This window comes from Musca autumnalis, unplaced genomic scaffold (genome assembly GCF_047663935.1).
Source record: "Musca autumnalis isolate F117 unplaced genomic scaffold, ASM4766393v1 scaffold_5, whole genome shotgun sequence".
Taxonomy (NCBI): Eukaryota; Metazoa; Arthropoda; class Insecta; order Diptera; family Muscidae; genus Musca; species Musca autumnalis.
Genome location: NW_027412088.1, coordinates 72,957,793 through 72,984,688, shown reverse-complemented (window position 1 = coordinate 72,984,688; position 26,896 = coordinate 72,957,793). Strand labels below are relative to the sequence as shown.

The 26,896-nt window shown below is 36.9% G+C and overlaps 1 protein-coding gene across 1 annotated transcript; it reads right to left on the bottom strand.

The window, feature by feature from the left end:
* Window positions 1-3,848: 3,848 nt before the first annotated feature.
* Window positions 3,849-10,254, bottom strand: GstE13 (Glutathione S transferase E13). Its single transcript, XM_073992519.1, has 5 exons — window positions 10,009-10,254; window positions 9,896-9,944; window positions 9,746-9,807; window positions 4,358-4,499; window positions 3,849-4,295 (listed from the first exon to the last, which is right to left on the bottom strand). Exons 1-5 carry the CDS (start codon window positions 10,107-10,109, stop codon window positions 3,954-3,956), a joined length of 696 nt encoding a protein of 231 aa, XP_073848620.1. The 5' UTR covers window positions 10,110-10,254; the 3' UTR covers window positions 3,849-3,953.
* Window positions 10,255-26,896: the final 16,642 nt, after the last annotated feature.

Here is a 26,896-nt window from a genome sequence, read left to right as displayed (position 1 = left end):
GTATATGGCCGGTAGACAATCCTACGTGGAATTCAGGGACACATATCCTCTCTAAGAAACACAAACAAGGAGGTGTTCTCTCTCCCCTATTGTTTAACATTTACGTGTCCAAAGAGCCAAACCCACCCCACCCTCTCACTCAAAATTAGTGACATACGCAGATGACTGCACAGTTATATCAACTGGCAGAGACGTCAAGATATTGGAGAGCAATCTCAACAATTACCTCCCCTTACTGAAAGAGTTCTTTTCCAACAGAAACCTTCAACTCTCCGCCCCAAATCCTCAGCTATCATAATTACATATTGGACAAAAGAAGTGAACCTAAATCTAAACATCCACATTGGCGTCAAAATCATCCCAAAAACAAAAACTCCTAAAATATTAGGTGTCAAATTTTACAATCTACATTACTTTTCCAAACACTTTGAGATCGTAGGGGAGAATGCGAAGAAACGCAACAAAATCCTCAAGGTCTTAGCCGGTAGCTCTTGGGGAAAAATAAAGTAACCATCCTCACCACTTACAAAGCCATTGGATGTCCTCTAATGGACTATGCGGCACCAATCTGGACACCAAGCATCAGAGATACGCAATGGAGGAATCTCCAAAAAATTCAAAATAACGTGATGAGAATACCCACTGGTTGGCACTCAAAGGCACCTCAGAATTATCTCCACCTAGAGAGACCAAGATGCTTCCAGTTCAAGAGCAATGCTTACAAGGCAGCACGTGATAAAGTGCCAAAATTCAAATCACCGGAACCATATGCGCTCCAAAAAGACCCCAAGCGAGAGAACCACGCCCATAAGGCCAAACTTCCGCGTAGAACTCAAAAATATCCTCCCCATACCCCTCCCCCGAAGACATTGAACAGGCAATGAAGCAGGCCCATACAGAGATGGTACAAAATTACACCTCATCATACACGAGCAGCATTGTGCTCGGTGGTAGACCCCAACCATTAGTGATGATGAAAATACATCTCCAGTAGTACGATTCTCTAACTCATTTTTTGAGTTACCGACAAATGTCGGTAATTAAAACGCAAAAGTATGAATGAAAAGTTCAAATAAAAGTAGACGACATAGTTGCTATCGGTAGAACTTTACTATTAGTAGCTAACTTACCAAAAAATATCGTTAATTACCGAATTTATAAGCATTTTAATTCTACCGATTTTTGTCGGTAACTCAAGAAACGAGTAAGAGAATCGCACTACCTAAACAGCAATCTCTCGATCCTGAACCCGGACATCTCAGATGTATACCAAAGATGTGAACATCTCCACACATCGCAAGGCATCTCTTTGCATGCCCCGCACGACTAACCTCACACCATAATCATTATGGACACACCCAGTGTCCTCCCCAGCCGGTAGGGGCTACAACAACAACTGCAACATACAGAGTTGTTATGGTTATAACGTACTGAGGAAATATCTAGCTGTTTGGTCCTCGGAAATGACCAGAGGGGTATAGTGTTAGCTGAGCAGATATATAGTTCTACGCTTTGCACGGTCAATGAGAACGTCCCTACCGGAATTAGCGGAGAGTGTCACAGTTCACTAGACATACGCATCGTATCACCTGGTCTGACAACTGACGTCACCTGTCAATCCGTCGTTTCTCTTGGATCAGACACATTTCCCCATAATTTTCTCCTTCAGCGGACCGCCCGTTTTGGTCATCACTAAAAGCCGCACTTTCATCAATCATGGGAAAGCAAATTGGACTGGTTTCACCGCCTCAGAAATCTACCCAAAACTTCTGATGTTCGGATAGGAGACAGAACGTTTCGAGACATTGCACTGCTGCTCACCATATATGTATCTGATGGTCGAATACTCGAATTTAAATCAAATTTCCCAGCAGAGGCGACGGGATTAGCAAACGAACGCGATGAGCTTCGTCGAACCAACTCCAGTGACCTCAGTGACACTGGAAATTGACAGGTTGGTCGGTGTGCATTAGCGGAAAAAGTGGCTAAATCATCTGAAGAGTTGCAACATTGGAGCCGGTATAAGTGAATTGTGGGCAACGGTTAAGTCACTCTTGAACCCTGGAAAGAAGGAAGTTAGGACGTCAATGACGTTTGGCTACGTTACATTGACTGATCCGAAGACGAGCGCAAGTTATTTCAATCGACAGTTTGACGAGCACCACGGGAGTGATATGGCGAAGGGAAGAGTACTACGTCACATTAGATCTCTTCCTACCGACGATGAACCACCACAATGTACAATGGATGATGTTGCAAATTCCATCGGGGACGCTAAATCATACAAAGCGTTGAAATCTCCATGGTAATGCTGAAACAGCTGGATGTGCTGGGTGCCGAGTATATCACTAAAGTTCTCAACCTGTCACTAGCCACCCACATCGTTCACGAAGTCTGGAAATGAAGCCAGGCAAGAATGCCAGCAAATGTGAATCGTACAGGCCGATTACGCTTTTGTCGACCATTGCAAAGACCATTGAGACTTTAGTCCTCTCCAGCGTCGAAAATAGCTAAACATTTGCCTATCATCAGCATGGGTTCCGAGGGCGGCACAGCACGACAACAGCGCTGGAGCCATCTCCACACATATTTGTCGAGGACTCAACCAGAGGAAAGCCGTGTGATAGAACAGGGGCGCCTGACTTATCAAAATGCCGTTGATACTGTCAAGCAATCCACGCTGAGGACATCGAGCAGACAACCCTCCGGCTAATTTTGAAACCTTTGATAATCAATTATATGTGTGGACGCTAGACGTACATGGAATTCATCAACAAGAAGTCCCAACCCTGTAGAGTGAAACAGACGGCATCGAGATCGTAACGTATGCAGATGATTGCACGATCCTGGCGTCAGGTACCTTCCCTGATGACATCTGTGAAAGAGCGAACTCCTGTTTTACCGATCTTATCACCTTCTTCAATGCGAAGAATATGCAAATATCCGCCACTAAATTTACGGTCACTCTGTTCACCACATGGACGGCGCATGTGGGAAAAGAGTTGAATATCATAACCAATGGTAGCAGAATTCCGACCACAAACTACCCTCAAATTCTAGAGTTCACATTCGAAAGAACCTTTATGTCGTCCACGCATGCTACATCCATCTGCGATAAGCTGAGATGTAGGAACAATGTCCTCAAGTCCCTAAACGGCAGCACTTGAGGTAAAAATAAAGAAACCTTCTTGACCACATATAACACAATAGGTCGGTCTGTGGTAAGCTATGCGGCGCCATTTTGATCAGCGAATCTAAGTGCAACGTGATGGAAAAATATTCAAACTTTTCAGAATGCCGCTCTGAGAACTACAACAGGGTGCCTCCTCATGTCTTCAGAGGGTCATCTACATGAGGAGACAAAGATTCTTCCAGTACAGAAACACAATGGCATGCTTTCGGGTGTTACTGTGAGAGTCATCCTAATGACCATATTGTGGATGGGACCCTCCTAACCAGGCATGTCAGGAGGGATCTTAATCATCTAGAATGAAAGGTCCAACGTTACAATAGAGAACCACTAGATAAACAAGTCTATCAAGCAGGTTTAAAAAGCATTCACACGGATGCAGTCGCAGATGCCATATACAACTATCGTGTGAATGCAGTCCTCAGAGAACATACTTCATCTATCGCAGCTGAGGAGCGTCAGCTGCCACGAAAAGCCAGAGTAGTTTTGGCTTAACTACTCTCGAGATGGTGCAGTCGTCTAAACTCCCATAAGGCAAGGCAACCATTATTCGCCCTTTATTTATAATCTTTTCGAGGTGGAGCGTGAAATTAACATGGAACTTGATTTTACGGTTTCAACTATTATTCTTCTGTTGCATTACCAACATTAAAAACAATTTTATTTTAGGCACACATGTAATTATTATTATTATTTTTAATCTAGTCCACAAAACCCCTGGAAAACCCATATTACACAATAAAACATACAAAATTGTTTAAATCTATTTTCCAGCAGCTGCAACAGCTTCACGAGTTTCACTCATAACACCCTTAATGCGGGTACACAATGCCTCAGCACCCTTTATGTTGACTTCATCGTAATCGGGTAATGTTTTCATGCGTTCCATCCATGCCACAGTTAAGGGATACTTCTCCGAACTGACCGGCAGCAGTAAATTCAAGGTTACCAGAGTTGTGTTGATGGAAATATCGGCCACCGTCATTTCATCACCAACCACATATTTTCCCTTTTTGAGAAACGCTTCCAAGAAACTATAGGCATTTTCGCATAGTGTAATTGTCTTGGCATTGAATTCACCTTCACCGCCATAAATGTTGCGAGCCTGTAAATGGAAATCAACTCAATTATTCATAATTTGGTTTCTTCTTCTTCTGTTATACTAACCACAATATCTTTGATTACTTGAAATAGAACACCATTCTCATAATGTAAACGGTGATCAACATGGGCACGGGTTTTTAAGTCCTTGGGATAAAGTTTATCATCTTTGGCATATTTTCCAACCATAAAACAGATAATTGCGTGACTAAAAAAATGGGATAAAATGTAAATTTCAATGATTAGTACAGAGATTTTTTTCTGAAGAGAAAATGTCCTCTGACAAACTCGTACCCACCAAAAACATGACGACTAGATTTTACGTTTTACGTGCGCCTTAGGAAAAACATATGACCGGGGTACTGCCTTAAAAATTATTCTAGCGATTTTAATGCCAAAATTTGTAAAGGAAAACAATTTTGGCTCAACAGTCCAGTCCGGAAAATTCAGTCTCCACAATGAAAAATTTGATATAGAACGAGAATATAAATCTACAAAAGAATGAAACATCAAACTGATGGCTTTCTTGCAGACACATCCTCTTTTAGAGACCAGCAAGGTAATCTGGTAGCCGATATCGAGAGAGTGGTCAGATTATAGAATTATGTTTTGTAGCTTCCAAAGGATCGTCCAAGACTTAAACAGACTTAAACTAAGTTCGGATCCAAAGTCCAACTCGGTTGCTCCATTCAAGAGATATCGCGCGTACCATTCTACCAAATATTTTTGAACTTTTGTGGGGGAGGTAACGGAAGGAGTCGATCGATAAGCACCATCCTCGAACTTTATCTAAGATCGAACTTTATCTAATGTGAATGTGACCCTTAGAATTTCGGGTAGTTTGTGGTCGGAATTCTACTACCATCGACCCCGACATTCAACGCTCTACACACCTGCCCCATCCATGTGGTGAACAGAATGGTCGTACATTTAGTGGTGGATATCTGCATATTCCTCGTTGGAAAAAGGTGGTAAGATCGGTTAAATAGTAGTACAGTCTTCCACGGGGGGCGGAATACAGGAGAGGTAGATGTTAAACAGTTCCGGAGATACCACCCCACCTTGGGGAACTCCCTGTTTCACTCTACGAGGTTTGGACTTTTTGTTCCTGAATTCCACGTACGACTGGCGTCCACACATATAATTGATTATCCAACGTTTCAGACTTGGTCGGAGAGTTGTGTGCTCAATGTCCTCAAACAGCGTGGAGTGTCTGACACTATCAAAGATTTTTGATAAGTCAAACACCAACATCACTGTTCTATCACACGGCTTATCCTGGTTGAGTCCTCGACAAATTTGTGTGGAGATGGCTTGAAGCGCTGTTATCGTGCTGATGATCAGCAAATGGATAGCTATTTCCGACGCTGGGGAGGACTAAGGACTTAAGGGTCTTTGCTACGGGCGACAAAAGCGAAATCGGCCTGTACGATTCACTTTTGCTGGCATCCTTGCCTGGCTTCAATAGCGGGGCCATCCTGCCCATTTTATAGACTTCGTGAACAATCCCGGGGTGCTCGACAATTGCCGATTGAAATAACTTGCGCACCTCTTCGGTTCAGTCAACGTATCGTCGCTAAACATGACTGTGGTCTTATCTTCCTTATTTTCAGGGTTCGAGAGTGACGTTGCCCACAATTTACTTATACCGGCACTTGTTCCGCATATGTTCGGCGACCAACTTGCTAACTTGCAGTGTCAGTTCCCTGACTCTGGGATCACTGGGGTTGACTCGACGAGGCTTATCACGCTTATTTGCTAATCCCGTCGCCACTGCTGTAAAGATTGATCTCACTTCGGGAATTCGACCAGCAGGTATATGGCGAGCGGCTGCAACAATAATGATGTCTCGGAATGTCCTTTCCGCTATCCGAACATCAGAAGAACTCTCTGTAACTCGGCCAATCGGCTTTGCCATGATTGACGATAGTGCGCCGTCAGACGTGATAAAATCGGGCGGTCTACTAATGGAGACAATTATGCGGATATGGTCTGATCCAAGAGAAATGACGGTTTACCAGGAGACGTCATTTATCAGACCAGTAGTGCGATTCTCTAACTCATTTTTTGAGTTACCGACAAAAATCGCTAAAATTACAACGCAAAATGATGAATTAAAAGTTTAACAAAAAATTGACATCACTGTTGATATCGGTAGAACTTTACGACTTTTTTTATACGTCGCTAACTTACCGAAAAACATCGGTAATTACCGAAATTATAAGCATTTTAATTTTACCGACATGGTTATGTCTGACGAACTGTGGTGCTCTCCTCTAATTCTGTTAGGGGCGTTCTCATTGACTATGTAAAACATGGAGCTATCTCTGCTCAGGCAGCACTATACCCCTCTGGTCGTTTCCGAGGACCGAATGCCACAACTCATGACCTTTCAAAAGCTAGCTAGTGTTGGGCCTATAACCTGGAGTACAGCTATTTATCGGCGGGATGTAAACGTTCAGCAACTATACCTCCACAGTTCCACATCTGACTGCTACCCCTATACATAGCATGTACGGGTCATAAAGTACAGTACACATTGTCAGTTTTGAATGACGATTTTTTGCAATTATCGATAACTGTCCAACTGTCCAGCAACCAGAAAATATTTTGTGGTTGCATGATGAATGACAAAAATGAACGGCCACACTAGCAAGCAACAACAAAGCTGTCATTCAAAACTGACAATGTGTACCCAGCTTAAGAGCCAGGCTCAAGCAAGATAGGTCTGTATTGAATAGACTGGTGCAATAGGATAGCTTCTCGGGCGATCCTTCCTCGGTTCGTTGTAAACATCACAACGCTATAAGCTGCAGTTGTAGAGCATGGATTCCTGCACCGCAGCGACCTTGCAATTAAATTGCAAAAAGGATGCATTTTCTGGGATTGGTACAACAACGGCTGGTGTTAAATGCTGTGTGTGCGGTTGCTGTTGGGGGGGACTACGCTGGGTGCTGTGTTCACGCAGCTTGCAGCAACATAGGGACTATGTCATAGTCCCTCACATGGACAAGTCCAGAGCAACCGCTTAGATGCACCCACTCCTGACATCTATTGTATTTCAGCGAAGGCTGGATATGGGTGATGATGCGGATGTGACAAACCGACACGGACCACAAGAATCTGGAATAAGAAGTCCAAACCCCGTGGAGTGAAACAGGGAGTTCCCCAAGGTGGGGTGATATCTCCGGAACTGTTTAACCTCTACCTCTCCTGTATTCCACCCCCTCCGGACGGAGGATTTCCCCCATAAAATCTACAGCCACTCTGTTCACCACATGGACAGCGCAGTTTGGACGTGAGTTGAATGTCGTGGTCGACGGTAGCAGAATTCCGACCACAAACTGCCCTAAAATTTTAGGGGTCACATTCGATACTACATTCACGTCGTGCTCACACGCCACAGCTATCTGCGACAAGTTGAAAAGTAGGAACAAGGTCCTCAAGTCCCTGGCCGGCAGCACTTGGGGTGCAGATAAAGAAACCTTGTTGGCCACGTATAACACGATAGGTCGGTCTGTGGTAAGCTATGCGGCTCCAGTCTGGTCCCCGAGATTGTGTGATTCGAACGGGAAAAAGATTCAAACTTGCCAGAATGCCGCCCTGAGAACAGCGACAGGGTGCCTCCTCAAATCTTCAGTGGACCATCTACATGAGGAGGCAAAAATTCTTCCTGTAAAGCAACACAATGAGATGCTTTCGTTGCAGTACCTGCTTGGATGTTATCGTGTGAGCCATCCCAATTACCAGCTTGTGGGTAGGCCCGGCCCATTCAGGGAGATCAGGAAGGATATCCACGCTCTAGAGGGAGAGGTCCAACGATACAGGAGAGAACCCCTAGATCAACAAGCATATCAAGCAGGATTGAATAGCATTCACACGGACGCAGTTGCCAACGCCTTAAGCAATTATAGTGTGAATAAAGTACTCGGAGTACATCCTCCATCTATCGCAGCTGAGGAGCGTCAGCTGCCACGACAAACCAGAGTAGTTTTGGCTCAACTACGCTCGGGATATTGCAGTCGCCTAAATTCGTATTGGGCGGAAATCGATCGGGCCGTGCAAGACATATGCCCAGTATGCGGCATGGGCCCGCACGACACACAACACCTTTTTAACTGACCCTCCAAACCTACCCATCTAACTCCAGTGGATCTGTGGCTACATCCCATCGAAGCAGCCATTTTTCTGGAACTGGAGATAGACCCAGAGCCAGATTGAACAGAGGAACGAACAAATAAACATAACAAAAACACTGTTACAACAACAACAAGAATCTGGAGCAGGCAATCCGGGATATGCTGCTCGCAACACAGAAAAACGATACAAATACCTTTTTGGACACATACGTCATCCCAATTAGTATCAATGAAAAGGCCAGAAGTCCTTCTTTCATAATCAGTTCGCTTATAGAGGAGAATAGCTGTCAAATGTAAATTTTCGTTGCAAAATAGAAATTATCAGATTTTTGTTCAAAAATATGGTCCACTTTCTCCGCCAAATATCATCTGATTATCATCCAAATGTGTAGGATAGTTCTTTGCAATGTACCCCAACCATGGATGATGTTAAACATTATATCTGAACTACATTAGCCGTAGTATTATTTTAAATTATAAATAAATCCAATAGACATACGACCTTTTCGTACTCAAATTTCTACATTTTGTGGACTTACGAGCTTTTCCGACAAGGGCGAAACATATAGAAAAACGCGACATACTACCATTTTCTTGTATCATACGACGTATTTTGACATGTACTACTAGGACTTACGACCTTTTCCGACGAGGCAGACGATACATAAAAACTTCAAAAGCTTTTTGTGTGTGAGCTTTTTTTATAGAATCACCTCATAATTTAGATTTTTTCTAATCTTCGGCAAAAGCTCATCAAAATATGATACAGGGATATGAGGTTGTAAAAAAGTCATAACCCTTGTGTATACCCTCGTTAGCATAAATGCTGAGGGTATAAATATAAAACTTGTTTGAAACAAGACGAGGGTTTGGATCCAGTGATGTTATGCATATCCTTAATTGCTGTGTGGGACTGATTTTATCTTTTTAATGCTATTATTTAGAAGTTTAATAATTATTCTCCTCTTTAAGGTTTGCGTTGAGAAGTTATCGCCACATAAAGATTTTTTGGCGTTGAAGTCGCCACCACTGATCCATCAAATATTTGTGAGAAACTTATTACGATTGAAAGTCCTTCAACTATTGAAGCAGAATTTAAGTCTAATGGCGTTTGAAAGTACTATTATATTGAATTTTCCATTCCTGGTTTGGACACACTTTTTTCTTCGGCCGTTTTGCTATCATTTTTAGCATTAAATTTCAGAATTTCTCTTTCAATTTCTTATTCTCTTGGTTACTCATATCTCAAAAGTAAAATGCTATGAAAATTATTCGACACACATGTTCTTACTCGCGCATCCGTACAAACACTCACCTGTCAATGTACACTTCACCATCGGTATCTACAAAAACCGGTATCTGATGTTGAGGATTTAACTGTAACAAAAACCAAAATAAAACATGAAGAAATGCAATAAGGCTTTTGTGGTTTTTTTTCTACTTTCTAACTAAAATTTTAACTCACCTTTAGAAATTCTTCGCTCAAATGTTCTTTTTGTTGGAAATTAACAAATCTAAAATGAATATAGTATATCAATAGCTTCTATAATTATATAATTGAACAAAATAATTGCCTACTTCAAATCCAAATCGAGACCAATTAACTTTGCTGTTATCATACATGCCCTGGCCGGAGGACTAAATAGAGCATAGTACAAAGTTGGTTTGTTGTTACTCATTGTTGTTGGCTGATGCAGCTGCTGTTTCTACTTTTTTATACTTTACTTTTTGGTTTAATTTTTTGTTTGTTATTAAACACAAAATATTCCGTTGACTTTTGTCGTCCGAGTACGTTCTGAGAACTTTGGTTGTTCAAATGCAACTGAATCAGCAACAAAATGTTGGAGAGCCATCCCAAAGATGTTTGCATGGCAAAACGTTGCGATTTATTTTTAAAGAGAGCTTTTGAAGAGTTCTCTTGTTTTTATTTATAACTCTTTTCTTTTAATTTTCATAAACATTTTTCTTGCCAATACTAAGAAAAGCGGCAAAAAAGCTCAAAAATATTGTACAGTTGTCTCTTTGAGAGAGTCTTTCCTTTGCTAAATAAACCACATCAAATGAACATAGTTCCGATATATAATGGGGCTTCTATAAGGTATGTTTTATGCATAACGACTGTCACTTTTTACAGATATGAATTTTGTACACATGGTGTGAACCGTACAAAAATTTCAGTTCATCAAAGTGATATGGGTATACATATGCATTTTTTACGAATAGAACGCGCTCTATTCTCGCCTGTACAACAAAAGGAACACCGCTGATAAGTTCGTTCACAATATAAATAATGAAAACTACAGAAAACGAATGAAAAATAAAATTTTGCCGTGCAGAAGGAATTTCATATGTGCGAAAAAACGGTGACAGTTGCTATGCATAACATGTATAAAACATATATTCAGTGGTGGATTATGGATTATGTATCCAAAAAGTGCCCAGGAAGAAGGAAAATTCGTTTAGAGAGGCAAATATCGCATATAAAACGCTTAGTCAGCGATATATCATTAGGTTTAAAAACGATTTCAGTATAAAAATAACAATTTGGAGGCTAATTTTCGAGAATGAAATACTGAAGAAAAAACAAGTCCAGCAATTACTTCCACGGCATATAGCAGCACTGTTACAGTTAGCCAAAGAAAATGTACAAACTAATTGGAACCAGGGTCCTAATTCTGGCATACGTGATCTAGTTATTTCGATCGATATTTTCAGTATATGGATGATGGCTTCCGTTAACGAATATACTTTGGAGTGGAATCTTGCGTTTTTGCCCTCCACACATTTGCTGTCGTAATAATTATTTTTGTGGCATAAAACGAAATTTAATGACGATGTTGCAATAAAATTAAACAAAATCACAAACTATTGACTTTTTCCAATGAAATGAGTAAGAACGGCGTTAAGTTCGGCCGGGCCGAACTTTTTATACCCTCCACCACGAACTGTATTGAAGTGTATAGGAACGTTTATGAAAGTATTAAACTCTTCCGCTTATTGCAGGAGTATTACATATATCCCAACTGGTAATACATACTCCCTTCGAAACAGCTCATATGGGGCGTCATCATTAGGCCGGGGCGATTTGTATGGAAGGAAAAAAGTGATAATGGGCGCCTGGAGTTTCTGATTCATGTTATTATACTGAGCAAAAAAGTCCACTAGACCATATGTCTACGGTGAAAATCGAGCCCCCGGATTTTGACTTGAAAATTATTTCAAGGATATTTTGGCCAAACCCTACCTCAGAAACTTGACCTATCCTGAAAATTTCCTTTTGCGTTTTTAGTACACTTACCAAGGTCTTTCATCTCCAAAAGGAAATTTCCACCCACTGACTTTAAGTCAAATTGTGTGGCACAGTGTAATTTATCGATATTTTCCGAAATATGTGCACCTTTTCGGGGCCATAACTGCCTGAAGGAGCGTTCCAATGCTTTTGCAATGTACTAGAGAGTTCTTAATTATTGTCTTGGCTACAATTTTTTTGTGTTGGATCGAAAATCTCAGTGGTTTGGCTATTACATACATGCCAAAATATCCAAAAAACCTTGAAAAGAAACTTCAAGTCAAAATCCGGGGGCTCGATTTTCGCCGTAGACATATGGTCTAGTGGAATTTTTTGCTCAGTACAAACCGAATAATCAGAAAATCCAGGCGCCCGTAGTGGTTTTCAAATCGCCCCACCCTAGTCATCATTGTTCTTTCCAAAACATGGACCAATATTTACAATTTTCCGAATTGACCGAAATACAATGGAAGTCTAAATACCAACATTCAATCATATCGGTGGTATATTGAGGCCACAGCATTCAAAATATCGAAAACCAGGAGGTACCAATCTATGGGGGCTATATGAAGACGTGGACCTATATCGAGAAATTTCAGGTGGAGAGTTTGAAGACTAACTACTAAATTTCAGCCATTTCGATGGAATATTGAGGCCACAACCTTTAAAATACCGAAAATCGGGAGGTACAGTTCTATGGGGGCCTACCAAAGCATGGACCTATATTGATAGTTTTTTGAATTGCAGATACAGTCGAAATCGCTTATAACGTCGGTCAAGGGACCGACCAAAATCGGACGCTATAAGCGATAGTCGTTATAAACGATACTCATAAAAGAGGTCAAATTGTATTAAGTATAGTGACTTTTGGGTACAAATACGTTATTTATTAATTAAATACATACATTAAATTCATTTCTTTTTACTTTTTCATTATATATACGTACGCATAAATGGCTTAAAAATAAATAATAAAATGTAACGATATTAAATTCATTCTTCAGCAGATATATTACGTTAATATAGGATATGGTTCTATTAAAATAGTCTTAGTTTGGGCTTTTGAATCCCAACATAAGTTTTAAACTCAGATCTTAGTTTTGAAAGAGGTTCCAAAACACTCTTTGCTTGTAACATCTTCTGAGTAAATAAATATTTGAAGAGTTTCTACAGCTAGACACGCCTCTGACGCTGGTTCTGTAGTATCCTCAATTTCTTCGTTAGGATTGCCTTCTTCTAAAGCTTCCAATATTATGTCGTTTTTATTGGCAGATGTGAAAACATAGTCATCGATGACAACTAATTCATCAATATCTTCTACGTATTGGGAGAAATGAGAATGAAGATGAATGTCTTCAGAACGCAAAGAACCATTAATCATCCCGCAATCCAACACATTTAATTTCTTTTATTCTTTTTCTATTCTTGCCACAATAGTGGATATTTGCCGATTGCCGCAATGCGATTTTAATGATTTTATTACTTCTTGGTCCATGGGTTGTAAAACAGATTTAACATTGTGTAGCATAAATTCATGCTTTATTGTCTTGAGACCGCCTAAATGTGAGTCTAAACTCAGTTGTTCAACCCCATCTTCGAACATATTGTGCATATGTTTGGTATTTTGTTGTTTGAGTTTGAAAAAAACATACATACGACAAAATATTGAGAGAAAATTTTCTTTTTCGTATGGTTCGACGTTATAACCGATAGCAAAATTCAAATATTTCACAAAAAACCGATGTTATAACCGATATGACGTTATAAGCGATATTTATTTGTGTGGAATATAAAGGGCAGAAATTCGGGACTTTTGTATTTCGTCGTTATAAGCGATATGACGTTATAAACGACGACGTTATATGGGGAGGCACCGTTTTATGGGGGCTATACCAAAACATGGACCTATAATGACAATTTATACAGGGGGGATCTATATAAAAACATGAACCTATGTTGGCAGTTTTTGGTGGAGATGTTTTCAAATGTTAAATTACAGGTAGTTCGGTCAAACAATGTATCCACGATCCCCAAAATACCGTAAATCGGGAGGTACCGCTATATGGAGGGTATACTGACAAACTTCTGGGAAAAAGTTTTGTAGCCCAAAGGAATACTAAATACCAAATTTCAGCCATTTTCGTAGGATAATATAGTTAAAACCTTCAAAATACCGAAAATCGTAAAATCAAAACGTGGATCTATACAAACATTTTTGGTAGAAATGTTTTTTGGCCTCTCGATACACAAAATACCACATTACAACCAATTCGGTGTCAAATGGGAAAATATCTTAAAAATTCCTTAAAAAAACAGCGTCACTTTGTATGGGGGCTATACCAAAACGTGGACCTACATTGCCCGTTTTCAATACCAAAAGTCCTACGTACTTACAATAGATTTTACAAAATTTTCATCCACCTATTTTAATCCGTTTGGATGCTAGAGTGATTTCCACAGGCGGACGGACATGGCTATATCGATATAAAATTGCACGCTGATCAAAAATATATATAGTTTGTGGGGTCTACAATTATTACATCGAATAGTTACAAACGGAATGACATAGTATGGTGGAGGGTATGAAAATAGACAAAAAGCGGCTGTTTCTTAAAAAATAAAAATATTTTTTTCAATGCAATTTTTATATTCTTACATCGTGGAATTTATTTAGTGTCACTATTACTTTAATTTTTTACAATTTTCTATTATTTTATACAATTTTTATGTTTTCATTTCTCTTTACGAGAAATTTGCTGCACAATAACTTGACAATAACATTCTGAAACTCTAAAATGCTTACATCATGTTGTTTTAGCGCTATTTTGCATCATATCTTTAACAACACGTATTCCAAACACAGTTCACACCAACAGTTTATTCACGCATTTCGGATTTCACCACGTTATTGACACTTTTATTAAATCGTCGTTGAAAAATTTACTGAAAACAATGGCATAGAGACATTTTACAACAATGACATGTTCTGAAGAGTTGTGTATTACATTCCAGGGAATATTTTTCTAAAAGAAAATATTCAGAAAAAATTAACGGTTTTGGAGATACGGTGCGAAATGTATAAAAATTGTGGAATTTTTGCATATATTTTGAAATTTGAGGCAATAAACGTAGTTTTTCGAGTTCATTATTTCTCCAAATATGTTATTCTTGTCCTTATCTACAAATTTGCTTCAGAGGTCAGAAGAAGATTCGCATTGGTTTCAGAGATATAGCACCGAATTTCATTAAAAACTCAATATTTGACCACGTTTAGATGTGGCCATAAAATACGAGCTGGATCTGACACAACAAAACCCAACTAGGGTTTCTTGTCATTTGGGTCTGTACTTTCAAAAAATCCTCAGTTCGAATTGTTTGCACAAGATCACCTTAAAAATGTTGCACAGTGTTATACAACAAAAAAGTTTTTTTAATTTATGAAGCACTAAAACACTTCAAATAATACTTGCACAGAAATTTAGCCGTGATATCTGGCAAGCTGTTTACATGCAGTTATTTTAGTTTTTGTGCAATAATCTATTTAAGTTGGGAAGTCAAATTTCAATCGTCAACTTAAAACGCGTTTTTCTCGAAACTCGATTTTTTGAAATGTGTCACTCTTTGAGTAAATGAGCGAAATGTTTTCATCGTTCGATAACCGTATGTAGCGATAACTTTTTCATTTAATTTCCATCGTATAAAAAATTCCAACGTTCGTAATTTGTCTTCGAACAAAACCTCACTCGATAACGGATGCGAGAATTAGGCCCCGGGTGAAATAAACCTATTATTCAACTTCAATATTAAGCATAGACATCCTTCTAGAATCTAGTTCATAATGAAATAAAACAACACTAACATTTCAGATTTATATTTGATATTCGGTATATTTCGTTATCACTGAATTTTCTTCATACATATTTTAATTCAATTGTTGTTTGGACTCTTGATTGACCTTTTCACAATAAATTATTTTCTTACTACATACCAAACCAAGCCATGGTTTCCAGTCTATTGGTATATCTAAAGCTTAAAATGTTACAGTTTTCTATATAGAATTACAATAATATTACATGTAACTAAGTTACACTTATTTCAAATTTAAACTTCTTAAATAATGTAAATGTAAATAGTGTTTATATCTTCTACATTAATACATAGAAGAAAAGTGAATTAAAAAAATAAACAACACAAAAAACATTAGCAGTCTCATTAAATCATTTATGCATATTTATATGAAATAGAAAAATATACATATATTAAATAAATGTTTACCGATATAGACTGGCCCGAAAAAACTGAGTCCAAAGATTCGAATTTTATATTGTCTAAAAGGGATGTGAATTATTTCATGGGTGTATTATCTTTAGTAGAATGACCTTGAATTTTTATTAGAATTTATAATATTTATTACTACTACTGAAAAATCCGTATATTTCTTTATACTTGGACTGAAATTATATATTCAGTCAAACCTAAGAAATATTCTCAAGATATATTCTGCAATTAAATCGGATAGAAAAATGTGTAATTAAACTGATGGATTTTTTTCATAAGCGGGTGATGAATAGAGACAGCGTGTTCTGATTATGTAAACATCAATTTTGAAAAACAATGCTTTATTAAAGCTTTTTTACTTCTTCTTACTTTATGTTTATAAAATATATTGATTTTAAATCAAAGTTTCTCAGTACGTACATTGCAACAGATTCCCTATTAAAATCCCTATTCAGCTATAAATTGAACTTGCATCTATGTCAGAGTTTTGTAGCCATTCTCAAGAAGGGGTATATGATATCCACAGAGAACAGAGATGTCAAATGTGAGATGTGAACTTATCCGAGTACTATATGAAACAAGTAAAAAAGTATCAGTCGGTCAGTTATAGTTTTTTTGTGGGGGTTTCAGACTTAAACCACTATAACTTTGTTAACTGATTTAAAAAATAATAACTAGACATCGGATTTTAGCATGTTTTTTATTTCTTATCCGATTGGACTCAAATTTTGGATCTAGGCGTTTTGAGGGTAAATTTTTCGATATTTGGGGTCATATCAAAAATATGCAAAAAATATGCAAAATATATGCAAAAAATATGCAAAAAATATGCAAAAAATATGCTAAATATGCAAGTGTTTTTTTTGACAAAAATCGTCAATTAAATTTAGAAAATCATCAAAAAAGCATTATAAATTTAGTTTTTTGACGTTTAACATAGTTTTTTGCAGATTATTATGTTATTGAGACTCTCCAGATATTCCGTCACAGCAATAAATCTAGACTAACAAGATTTAAATCAGTTTTCACAAGGTGAGAAAATGTCAAATAACCGAGCATTCCTATTACAACATAATTTGCCTTCTATACAAATGTAGATAGATAATGGGAAAATTTCAAAAACTCAATCAGAAATGTCAAAATCAACATGTCCAAATATGGTGATAGTCTAATCGGCCAAAATTGTCTAGCAAAAAAAGGAGCTAGAGTTAGTCATCGCTATTTTTCTTTAGATAAAAGCGCAATTTTTTCTAGTTTTTGGAAAAAGGGTTCGTTTTTTAGCGCAAAATGGGAAAAAGTACTAAAGTACCATTTACGATTCCAGGTTCTGGAATATAACTATAATTAGAAGTATACGTTTTGAATATCCACCTATTAGATTTTAATATATTTTAGTCCTATATTTGTGGTCAAAAAGTTTCTTTGGAAAAATGCTCAACTGCAGCTTTAATATTGATGGCATGGTTTTAGTTTAATGCACTAAAAATACATCATTTTATATGTATATTGTAAGTATACAACCGCTTAATGCAGAATTGGGAAATGTTAACTCCTCGGCGAAAAGTAATGCATTATTTTTAGATTCACTTTTGCCAGTTTTGTTGAGATGTGTATTTATTATTGTTGTAAAATAATTTCAGCTTAATCTCGGGTTTTGTTGTTTTCAAATTTTTAAAAACAACAAGTTATATTTAAGTGGGATATAGTTAAAATTGATGCGAAGAACACTAAATGATTAGTGCAAAATTACATCACTCAGAAAAACCACAAAATAGCGTAGTAGTGGTAAAATAAGTCAAACCCTTGGAATTATCTTTAACATGGCAAAACCACTCACATATTTCTGCCAGAAAAGCATTTGGAATGCTAAAAATATAGTTCATTCATTTATGGTACAGGAAAAGAATTTCGAAAAGTCATAACCCTTTTGTATATACAACTAATTAACTTATACCTGACCGTGTACTCGATAATTTGAACTAATTATTACATTTACAGTTACAGTTGTTTAATGGAGGAGTTGCTGTAAAAATTGTTTCAGAAACATTTAGAAAAAATTATCGAGTACAAGGATATAACACCTATTATAACACATTAGTCTTGTTGTCTAGGATATAAATATATTAAGAAAAATGTTCGCCGCAATATTGTCATTAAAGTTGCCAAAGGCAGTATACACCTAAAAGGGAAAGATTTCAAGGAATCTTAATTTTCAAAAAAATGAAATTTCACACTTGTCCGTGTTTTGCTTACATCCTGATGTATACTTTAAAAACGTCATATTTCTAGCTCTACTTTCACAATCTGATTGGCGTTTTCTGTAATTTGGGAAATTGAGTCTTGTTGCATGGTAAATTGCATGGTAAATTGGTAAAAAGTAAGGAAAGGAACAAATACGGGCAATGCCAATAAAAATGTCCGGATTGTCGTATAGAAAAATCTCATTATTTTTAACACTTAGAGCACGTAGAGTATTATATAACTACCACGAGTTATTTAATCGTAGAAAATAATTTATTTTCTTTACAATTTGATAATTCGGACACCGCCAAAACCTGTGGTGTAGGGATTATCGAGATTATACTGTATATATGGGTGCAATATCCAAATCTGAATCGATTCTTACCAAAATACACAGGGATCGCCCTAGGGCCAAAAAATCTCCAATTTTTATGCGAATTGGTCTATAAATGTGACCTGTACTTTGTTTTCAAAAAGACCTGACCAGATGGATAAGTGCGAATCTATGCATATCATCAAAAGGAACTGTGGGTCTATTTCGTTTCCTTTTGCATGTTGCAAACTCATTCACTAAGACAAAATACCCTTAGGGTATTAAAATATAGCTATCAGTGCAATCACGAATAAAAATTCTGTGCATAATTTGTTTCCTTTCCCAAATTTCACATTTTTTTCTATATTTATACCCAAAAAGGGAATATTTTTGTCGATTCGACTAGAATATGCCATCATGAAGCGAATCTAGTAGCTTTCAACTTTTAACAAATATTGATTTTAAAAGAGTTTCACTTTCTAAAATTATGGAAAATTCGGACGGAAATTTGTTATTCTGTCACACAAATTGGCCGAGCTGAAACTATCAACATATTTGGATACATTCATTTTGACATTTCTGATTGAGTTTTTGAACAAATTTGTATTAGAAAGCAACTTATGTTGTAATAAGAAGGCTGGGTTATAGGAAATTTTCTAAGTCTTTTAGTCCAGATTTATTGCTGTGGCGGAATAATAATTAATAACATAATAATCTGTTAAGAAATCGACGTTTAACGACAATAAACTTAATTTAGGACACTTTTTGATGATTTTCCAAATATAATTTGACGATTTTCGTCAAAAAAATTAGTTGCATATTTTTTGCATATTTTGCATATTTTTTGCATATTTTGCATATTTTTTTGCATATTTTGCATATGCACAAAATATGCAAAAAAATATGCAAAAAAATAAAAAATATGAGCCTGTCATTGCATTCAGTTTTCTTCAAAACGAATTTTGGTCCAATCAGAATTTTCGTATCTTTATTAATAAAAAATAAGCAAATATGCAAAATCTGAAGTCTAATAATAACTTGTTCGAAATATATTATTCACCCCTTTAAAAGGAAGAAGGATCAACAGAAATCCGTTGTAAAAAAGAAGATATGCCCGTTTAAATTTGAAAATGTAAGAAACACAGATTTTTACTACTTTTACCGTTATAAAAAAAATAAAACGAAGTGACTCAAACGAACTAAAGGCATTGTCGTTGTCCATGGATCCCAACACGATATAATTTTGCATCAGAACGCTTGAATATTTTTCTGGTCAACTTTTGTAGCACAGGGTCATTCATCGACATTTTTCGAAAAGTTTGCACCTTCTCAAGGCCAAAACTGCCTGAAGGAGCGTTCCAATGCTATTGAGATGTATTAGAGAGTTATTAATTACTATCTTGTCTACAATTTTTGTCCATGTGTTCGATCGAAAATCTCAATGGTTTCGCTGTTATATGCCAAAATGTCTAAAAAACGTTGATGAAAAACTTAAAGTCAAAATCGGGAGGCTCGCTTTTCACCGTAGACCTATGCTCTATACGACTTTTTTGCTCAGTTCAATTCCAGGAACCATAAACGCGAGGGGCCCATTAAGGTTTTGAAATCGCCCCGGCCTACTCCCTCAGCCTGTGTGAATTGAAACGTCCATCTATTGACAATATCGAATCTACGGATTACGTATTTTGTAGCCTTTTTTGAAATTTGCTGACAAAAATATATTTGGTTTGAAGCTCAAATGTGTTGCGTAGGATGTAGTTGAAGGAATGGACCGACATAGTCCATTTTTTATTTGTTATTCATTCTTTTTGATAGATTTTCTGCCCACCATTCATTTCAGTTGGTCACCGTATAACTTAGAGGTTTTGGGTCACGATGTCAGGAAGCATGGATTGCTTACGAAAAACATAAAATCGCTTAAACAGGACCACAAGGAATAGCATCGGTATAATTTCCAAAGGTTCTTCAAACAGATCCTAAACTGCGCTTAAACAAAAATGTTGAACTTTTGTGGGGAAGGTACACTAAGGACAAGAAATCTACGTTTACGAAAACGAAGTAAGGGGTTTGGATAACAGAGGCTACAATATACATGGAGAATAACGGTAATCCTAAATCGTATCTAAAAAACATCATAAACCACCCTTTGTTCTGACCCAAGTTTAGCTAAGCGGACTTCATCGTGACAAGAGTGGAACAGGAAACGAGACAAGTGCCAGGTACGAGGTCTAGAGTACTATGAAGGCCTTTCAACCACACAACACCACCATCTTTGGCTGCTACGCTGACGATAGCAGTGAACCAGTTTTATGTGTAATGGAATTACTAATCCAACTTTTGTATCTCCTTGCTCGGATAGCTTTAGGAGGTGGCAGGAGGTCATTGATTTCACTATAGTATCCGACGACATATCGAATAATTGGATAGCATACTATAAAAGTTTTTATTTCAGATCATAATTGTATACTATTCAACATATCTAAAAGCAACGCTAAATTAATCTTTCCGAACTGGGAGAAGTTCGATCACATTTCACAATATTTCACATAGAAATAACGGTCTATTTCACTCAGACTTGAATTGTTTTTATTTTCAATTAAACAATTTTTTTTACGAAAACAGGAGTTTGGTAGCAATTTGAACGATTTTGAATTCGAATCGTCTTAGAGAAAGTGGCCATAATACTGCAGCAAATATAGAAAGTACTGTATCCATTCTAGAGCTCCACCATGGTGGACGTCCGAGCTATGAAAACTGTGAAAATAGTCACGAAAAACTTTCAATGTTAGCTACCAAAGCGGATCCTGGCAGCCATATAAGGATAAGCTTAAGAAGTAAAATAAAGGTATATCCACAACAAAAACGCAATTCTGTATTGAATTCTGTTAGACATCACCAAAGTTACAGCCAAACTGTGTAAAGTTATGGCATAAGCCCACTCAAATCCCACTTAAATATAGATAAATACCGGCACCAGGTCGAAACACTCTGCCGACTCTCTTTAAATTATTCTTACGACGAACTTTCCCGGTTGTACGGATAGAACCATCGAAGAGGAAACCAATATAACTATATATAAATAAATTAGGCGACTATAGCGACGTTTACATTGTTTGACCACCTACGCCAAACTACTTTACACCTTTTTTTGAGAGATAATCTCATGGGAATAAAAAAATCGATTATTTCCCCACAGAAGTTTTTGCCCATTCTGTAACTTGAATATTATCTGACCATCACCAAAAATAATCGATGTGTTACTGACTTTTCGGCCAAAACCAATACCTTCCCACATAATGGTGTAGGTTATAATGACGATGTACGTGGTTAAATGCCTGATATAAGTAATCGGTACATTCAGGTTTTGTTAAAGTATTTTAACCCTCATCAATATGGGGAAAGGGTATCATTATAAGTTTGCTTCCCCAAAACTAGAGTTCAATTGAACGATCCGGATCACTATCTCGTTCAATGGACACCGGTAATTTCTTTGAAAAAACTGCGTATAATTAATTTCACACGTTGGTTTTTATGATGTTACTCATTCGTCTTTAAACAAGGACAGTGATCAATTGAACGAGATTGTCCAACTCTACCCAAAACTACTTGTAACATCAATAAATATTGGCCCTAGATCCATCTTTTAGTGTGCCCATATTCAATATAATGAATATACCTACATATGCCATGGTTTGGTTAGCAGATCCGCCTTGTATGGTGAATGTATTCCTTGTATGCTGAATGCTAGGGTTCGATTGCAGGAATAGAATAAATATAATAATTGTTCCACAAACATCCCATACGGGACAAGGGAGACTCCTCTCATATCAATGAGTGCACCCCGATTCATATTAGCTCAATGATATGGGACCTACTGTTTATCGCCGAGTCCGAACGGCGTGTCTTAAGACACCACTTTGTAGAGAAGTTTTACATGGCTGAAATACTCAGGAAATGTCGGCAACATTACTGAGGGGTATTTTGCCACCGTTGAAAATTTTGATGTTGACTGGCCGGGGAATCGAACCCACGACCTTCAGAGTGCAAGGCGGGTGTGCATACCATTGCACCACGGTGGCACCCACCCGCAGGAATAGAATACATCAACAATTTTCTGTCGGGTTTTTCACAATCCTCTCAGAGTAATATTGGCTTATAAAAGAGGTCCTATCGAGTGCACTCTCTGATATGAAAGAAGTCCTCACTTGTTCTTTAAGTGATGTTCGTGGGAAATTGTTTGTTTACAGCTTTTTCATTGCCCAGATAAGTAATAAGCGTTTTGCCAACATACGAGTAAAAAGTAACATTTTTGTGGATGCTAGGCCTACTCTCAAGAAATTGTAAAATTATGAATTGTACACCCATGAAATAGATTTATTAGTGTCCGTATGATACCAAAATACTAATGTTATGCCACCTAGTTAATGTTTGTCTTGTATTCAGATGTATTTAGCCTTGGGATCTAACTTTTCTGGAATGCGAAGTAGGATTTTACTATTATATTTTATGCAGGAAGAAAATCAGTTTCTGTTATACTTTCCGTTTGTTTTTATCCTTATCAACTCCCTGGATCTTTGTTTGCGCATATGATCTTTCGATGCTATTTACAACAACTTCCTCCTCTTCTTCTTCTTCAAAAAAAAAAAAAAAAAAAAAAAAAAATAAATAAATTAAAATGCATATCAAACTTTAATTTTGTTTTTTTTTTTTAATTTTTCAAAATAGTTTGGCTTAATTCCATTGTTGTTGTTTCAAATTCTTATTAAAAAAACTAATTTATAAGCTAAGAAAATTTGGCATTGTTCGCTAAGGGGTACGAAAGAGAAGTCTATAGTTTTGAACCACGCCACCCTCCGTTTTTCATCAGTTCCCTATTAAAACATTAAAACTTCCGGTACTGTAACTTTTTCACGATATAGAAAAGGTGACATACACAACTATCGGATATCCCTTAAAAGTTAGATCCCTAAGGTACATACATAGAATTTAATCATTATTTTCTTTTAGAGGAAAAAGTTATCTTCGATTTACCTTTCGGGAATATTTTGCAGATATCTCAAAATTGTTCAAAAGTCATTTCATATTAAATTTTACATAGCAACTACTAATTTTTACTACTCATGTAATCGATAAATACATGATTTGACATCAATTCTCTGTCATTAGCATTAGTTTTGCCATTTAATATGCCTTGACTTATTGTGTATTTTTATATGAGATTATTCTAATTCAAATATTATACCGAAGTAAGATAACATTTAGTTTTGCAAAAGTACCTTGTAATAATTTGAATTTGATTTATCAATTCTTAAATTTGAGGCATTTTGATAATAAGTTAATTACATTTCGATTCTATTTAAGCGGCACTAAGTTACTATTTACATAAAGTACCACAAATAATCTGAAAAGTTTTAAATGCCGCCTTCACATCTAAAATATCTTAAAAAATAGAATCTAAATATAATCGAAATATTTGCAAGCATTTCGATGAGATCTTCTGAATAGGTTGATTTATATTTTTTTCTTCTGATTCTTTACATTAATTATGATGATACCTGCTTAATATTCCCAAAATTGTTTAAAACTGAAACTGTTTTCTAGATTAAATTCGACAGGTTTGTGGAAGGTCATTAATGCTTCTGGTTGTATGAATTCTAATGATGTTTGTTTTGATGAAGATGTGAATGCTATCAATGAATCTTTTGCCATTTCTACGCCGAATGATGAGACTATTGATGTTGATGAAATTTTTGATTCTGATCATTCTCGGTCTTTTAGGTGCATTGATGAACAGGGATTATTAGAGGCTGTTTTTAAGGTCAAATCCAGATCCATCGGTATTGATGGAATCCCTATTCAATTCATTAAGCCAAGTTTTCCCTTCATGAACACGTAATCAAAAAGCAATTGCTAGAGTTCACTAGTCCAATGATATTTCATTCTCAGTATGCTTTCCGGACATAATGGACATAACACTTCTTATTTACTCCTACATCTTACTGATTCTATCCGTTTAAATATGAACTATAACAAGGTTAATGTTTTGGTATCGCTTGATATTTCTAAGGCTTTCAACAGCATTTGTTATAAAACTATGATAGCTAACCAAAATGGGGATTACTGCTTTTCTAGGTCTGCTTGTAGGCTCATATATTCCTATCTAGTTGGAAGAACGCAATTTGTTGTTTGGAATGGAGTAGAGTCCAATTTTATTGAATTGTTTTCTGGGGTCCCACAAGGATCAGTACTTGGGCCGTTGCTGTTTATTCTTTATATTAATGACCTTCCAAACATATTTAACCCTCGTACATGCGCCACCTTCCTTTTTGCTGACGATGTATTTCTATTATTTTCTGGTACTACGACTAGTGTTGACATTTTGGAAAATTCGATAAACTCCTATTTGGATCGCCTTTTGAACTGGACCTCCTTGAATTCTTTAAAGGTCAATGTCTCCAAAACGAAAGCCATGATTTTTTGCCCTTCCAATCGTTCGTTGGTGAATTTGAATCTGTTTCTTGGTAGTGATCAACTGGAATGTGTTGATAGACATAAATGTCTGGGTGTAGTTCTAGACACCAAATTAAATTTTAAACCCCATATTGATGGCATCGCTGGTAGAGTCTGGGGCGTTTTGCGGAGAATAAGATCCACTAATATGTTCCTACCGCTTCGTGTTAGAAACATCATAGCTCACTCGCTTTTGATGTCCCAAGTTTTATAAGGCTTAGAGGTTGTTTCGGGCACATGTTGGAATAATATTCAGAAGTTGAGGCGCGTAGTAAATACTATAGTACGGTTTGTTTACAACATACCTAGGAGAAACCACAAATCTTGGATCTGTTCCGTTTACCAGATCCACATCCACCTAGGCTGTCCAAAAACAGGGTTTTCCAAACAAAACGGCTTTCGATATTTAATTAATTCTCTTTCGAGTTGTGCTGTTAGACCTTAGATATACATTGAAAAATTAGGAGTCTACCGAAGTCCCACGCATCCAACCATTACGCTACGTTTCACGGGTGGTTAAGCCGATCTTCTGGCGTATTAGGATGTTGTTTTTGTGGCAGACGAAGGCAAAGCTTGGTAACTAGTATATATCGCACTTCATTAGATAAATGCATATGCAAAATTATGTCAGTTAATTGAAACTCCAAACTTTTCCTATAGTCCTGCTTGGTAATCCCATTTTTCAATGTTCACAAATACTATGGTAAGTTTTATTCCTACGTCATTAGTAATTGCTCCTCTATATCAGAAGATTTGTTTTTGATAACACTGCTCAACAAAATTGAAAAAGTTGAATGTTTCAGACGAAGTTGCAGTTGTTTCTAGATGAAATCGGCGAGTTATTTTCAAATCCGGTCCCGGGTTTTCTCCATCAGCTCTTGTTTTTGAGATATAGCTAAAAATCGGTTTTTACAAGTTTTACCCAGACTTTCGTTATTTTCGGATACAAACAAATATTTTTGGTGGGTTTTTCGGCATATATATATTAAGGAGATGTTGTACGCTCGATACAAATCGTTTTTGAAATAATTATGGTGAGTATATATCAAAAAATATAGAAAATATACGACGGACCTTGTAAAAATTGCATATTTTGAGTACTTTAAGCTGTAATTCCGTCATCAGAGGAAGTCATAGGATCTTCATATGGTACTCCGGATATGCTTAGGGTGTTTACTATATAATCCAGTATTCAAATGTATAATATAAAGTTCATAGCGCCCATGATTCCGCCATAACCTAAAAACCATCATGAAGAATGCCATTGAAAAGTAAATGGCTTATGTGGTAATGATATCACTGGTAAATTATTTCCCTTTAGCAGTCTTCATGGCGATTTTTAGGTTATGGCCGAATCATGGGGGCTATGAACTTTATATTATACATTAGAATACTGGATTATATAGTAGACACCCTACGCATATCCGGAGTACCATATGAAGATCCTATGACTTCCCCCGATGACGTAATTACAGCTTAAAGTACTCAAAATATGCAATTTTTACAAGGTCCGTCGTATATTTTCTATATTTTTTTATATATACTCACCATAACTATTTCAAAAACGATTTGTATCGAGCGTACAACATCTCCTTAATATATTAATGTCGAAAAACCCACAAAAAATATTTGTTTGTATCCGAAAATAACGAAAGTCTGGGTTAAACTCGTAAAAACCGATTTTGGGCTATATCTCAAAAACAAGAGCTGATGGAGAAAAACCGGGACCGGATTTGAAAATAACTCGCCAATTTCATCTAGAAACAACCGCAATTTCGGTTGAAACAAAAGTCGTGTTGACCAGTGTAATCAATTATTGTCCACTAAAGTTTAGA

Bases quoted from the DNA above. Each gene is read 5' to 3' on its own strand.
- GstE13 (XM_073992519.1), bottom strand. From the start codon at position 10,109: ATGAGTAACAACAAACCAACTTTGTACTATGCTCTATTTAGTCCTCCG. The intron at 9,808-9,895 runs GTGAGTTAAAAT...TTTTTGTTACAG, and splicing joins TGAGCGAAGAATTTCTAAAG to TTAAATCCTCAACATCAGAT. The intron at 4,296-4,357 runs GTTAGTATAACA...TTCCATTTACAG, and splicing joins AAGTAATCAAAGATATTGTG to GCTCGCAACATTTATGGCGG.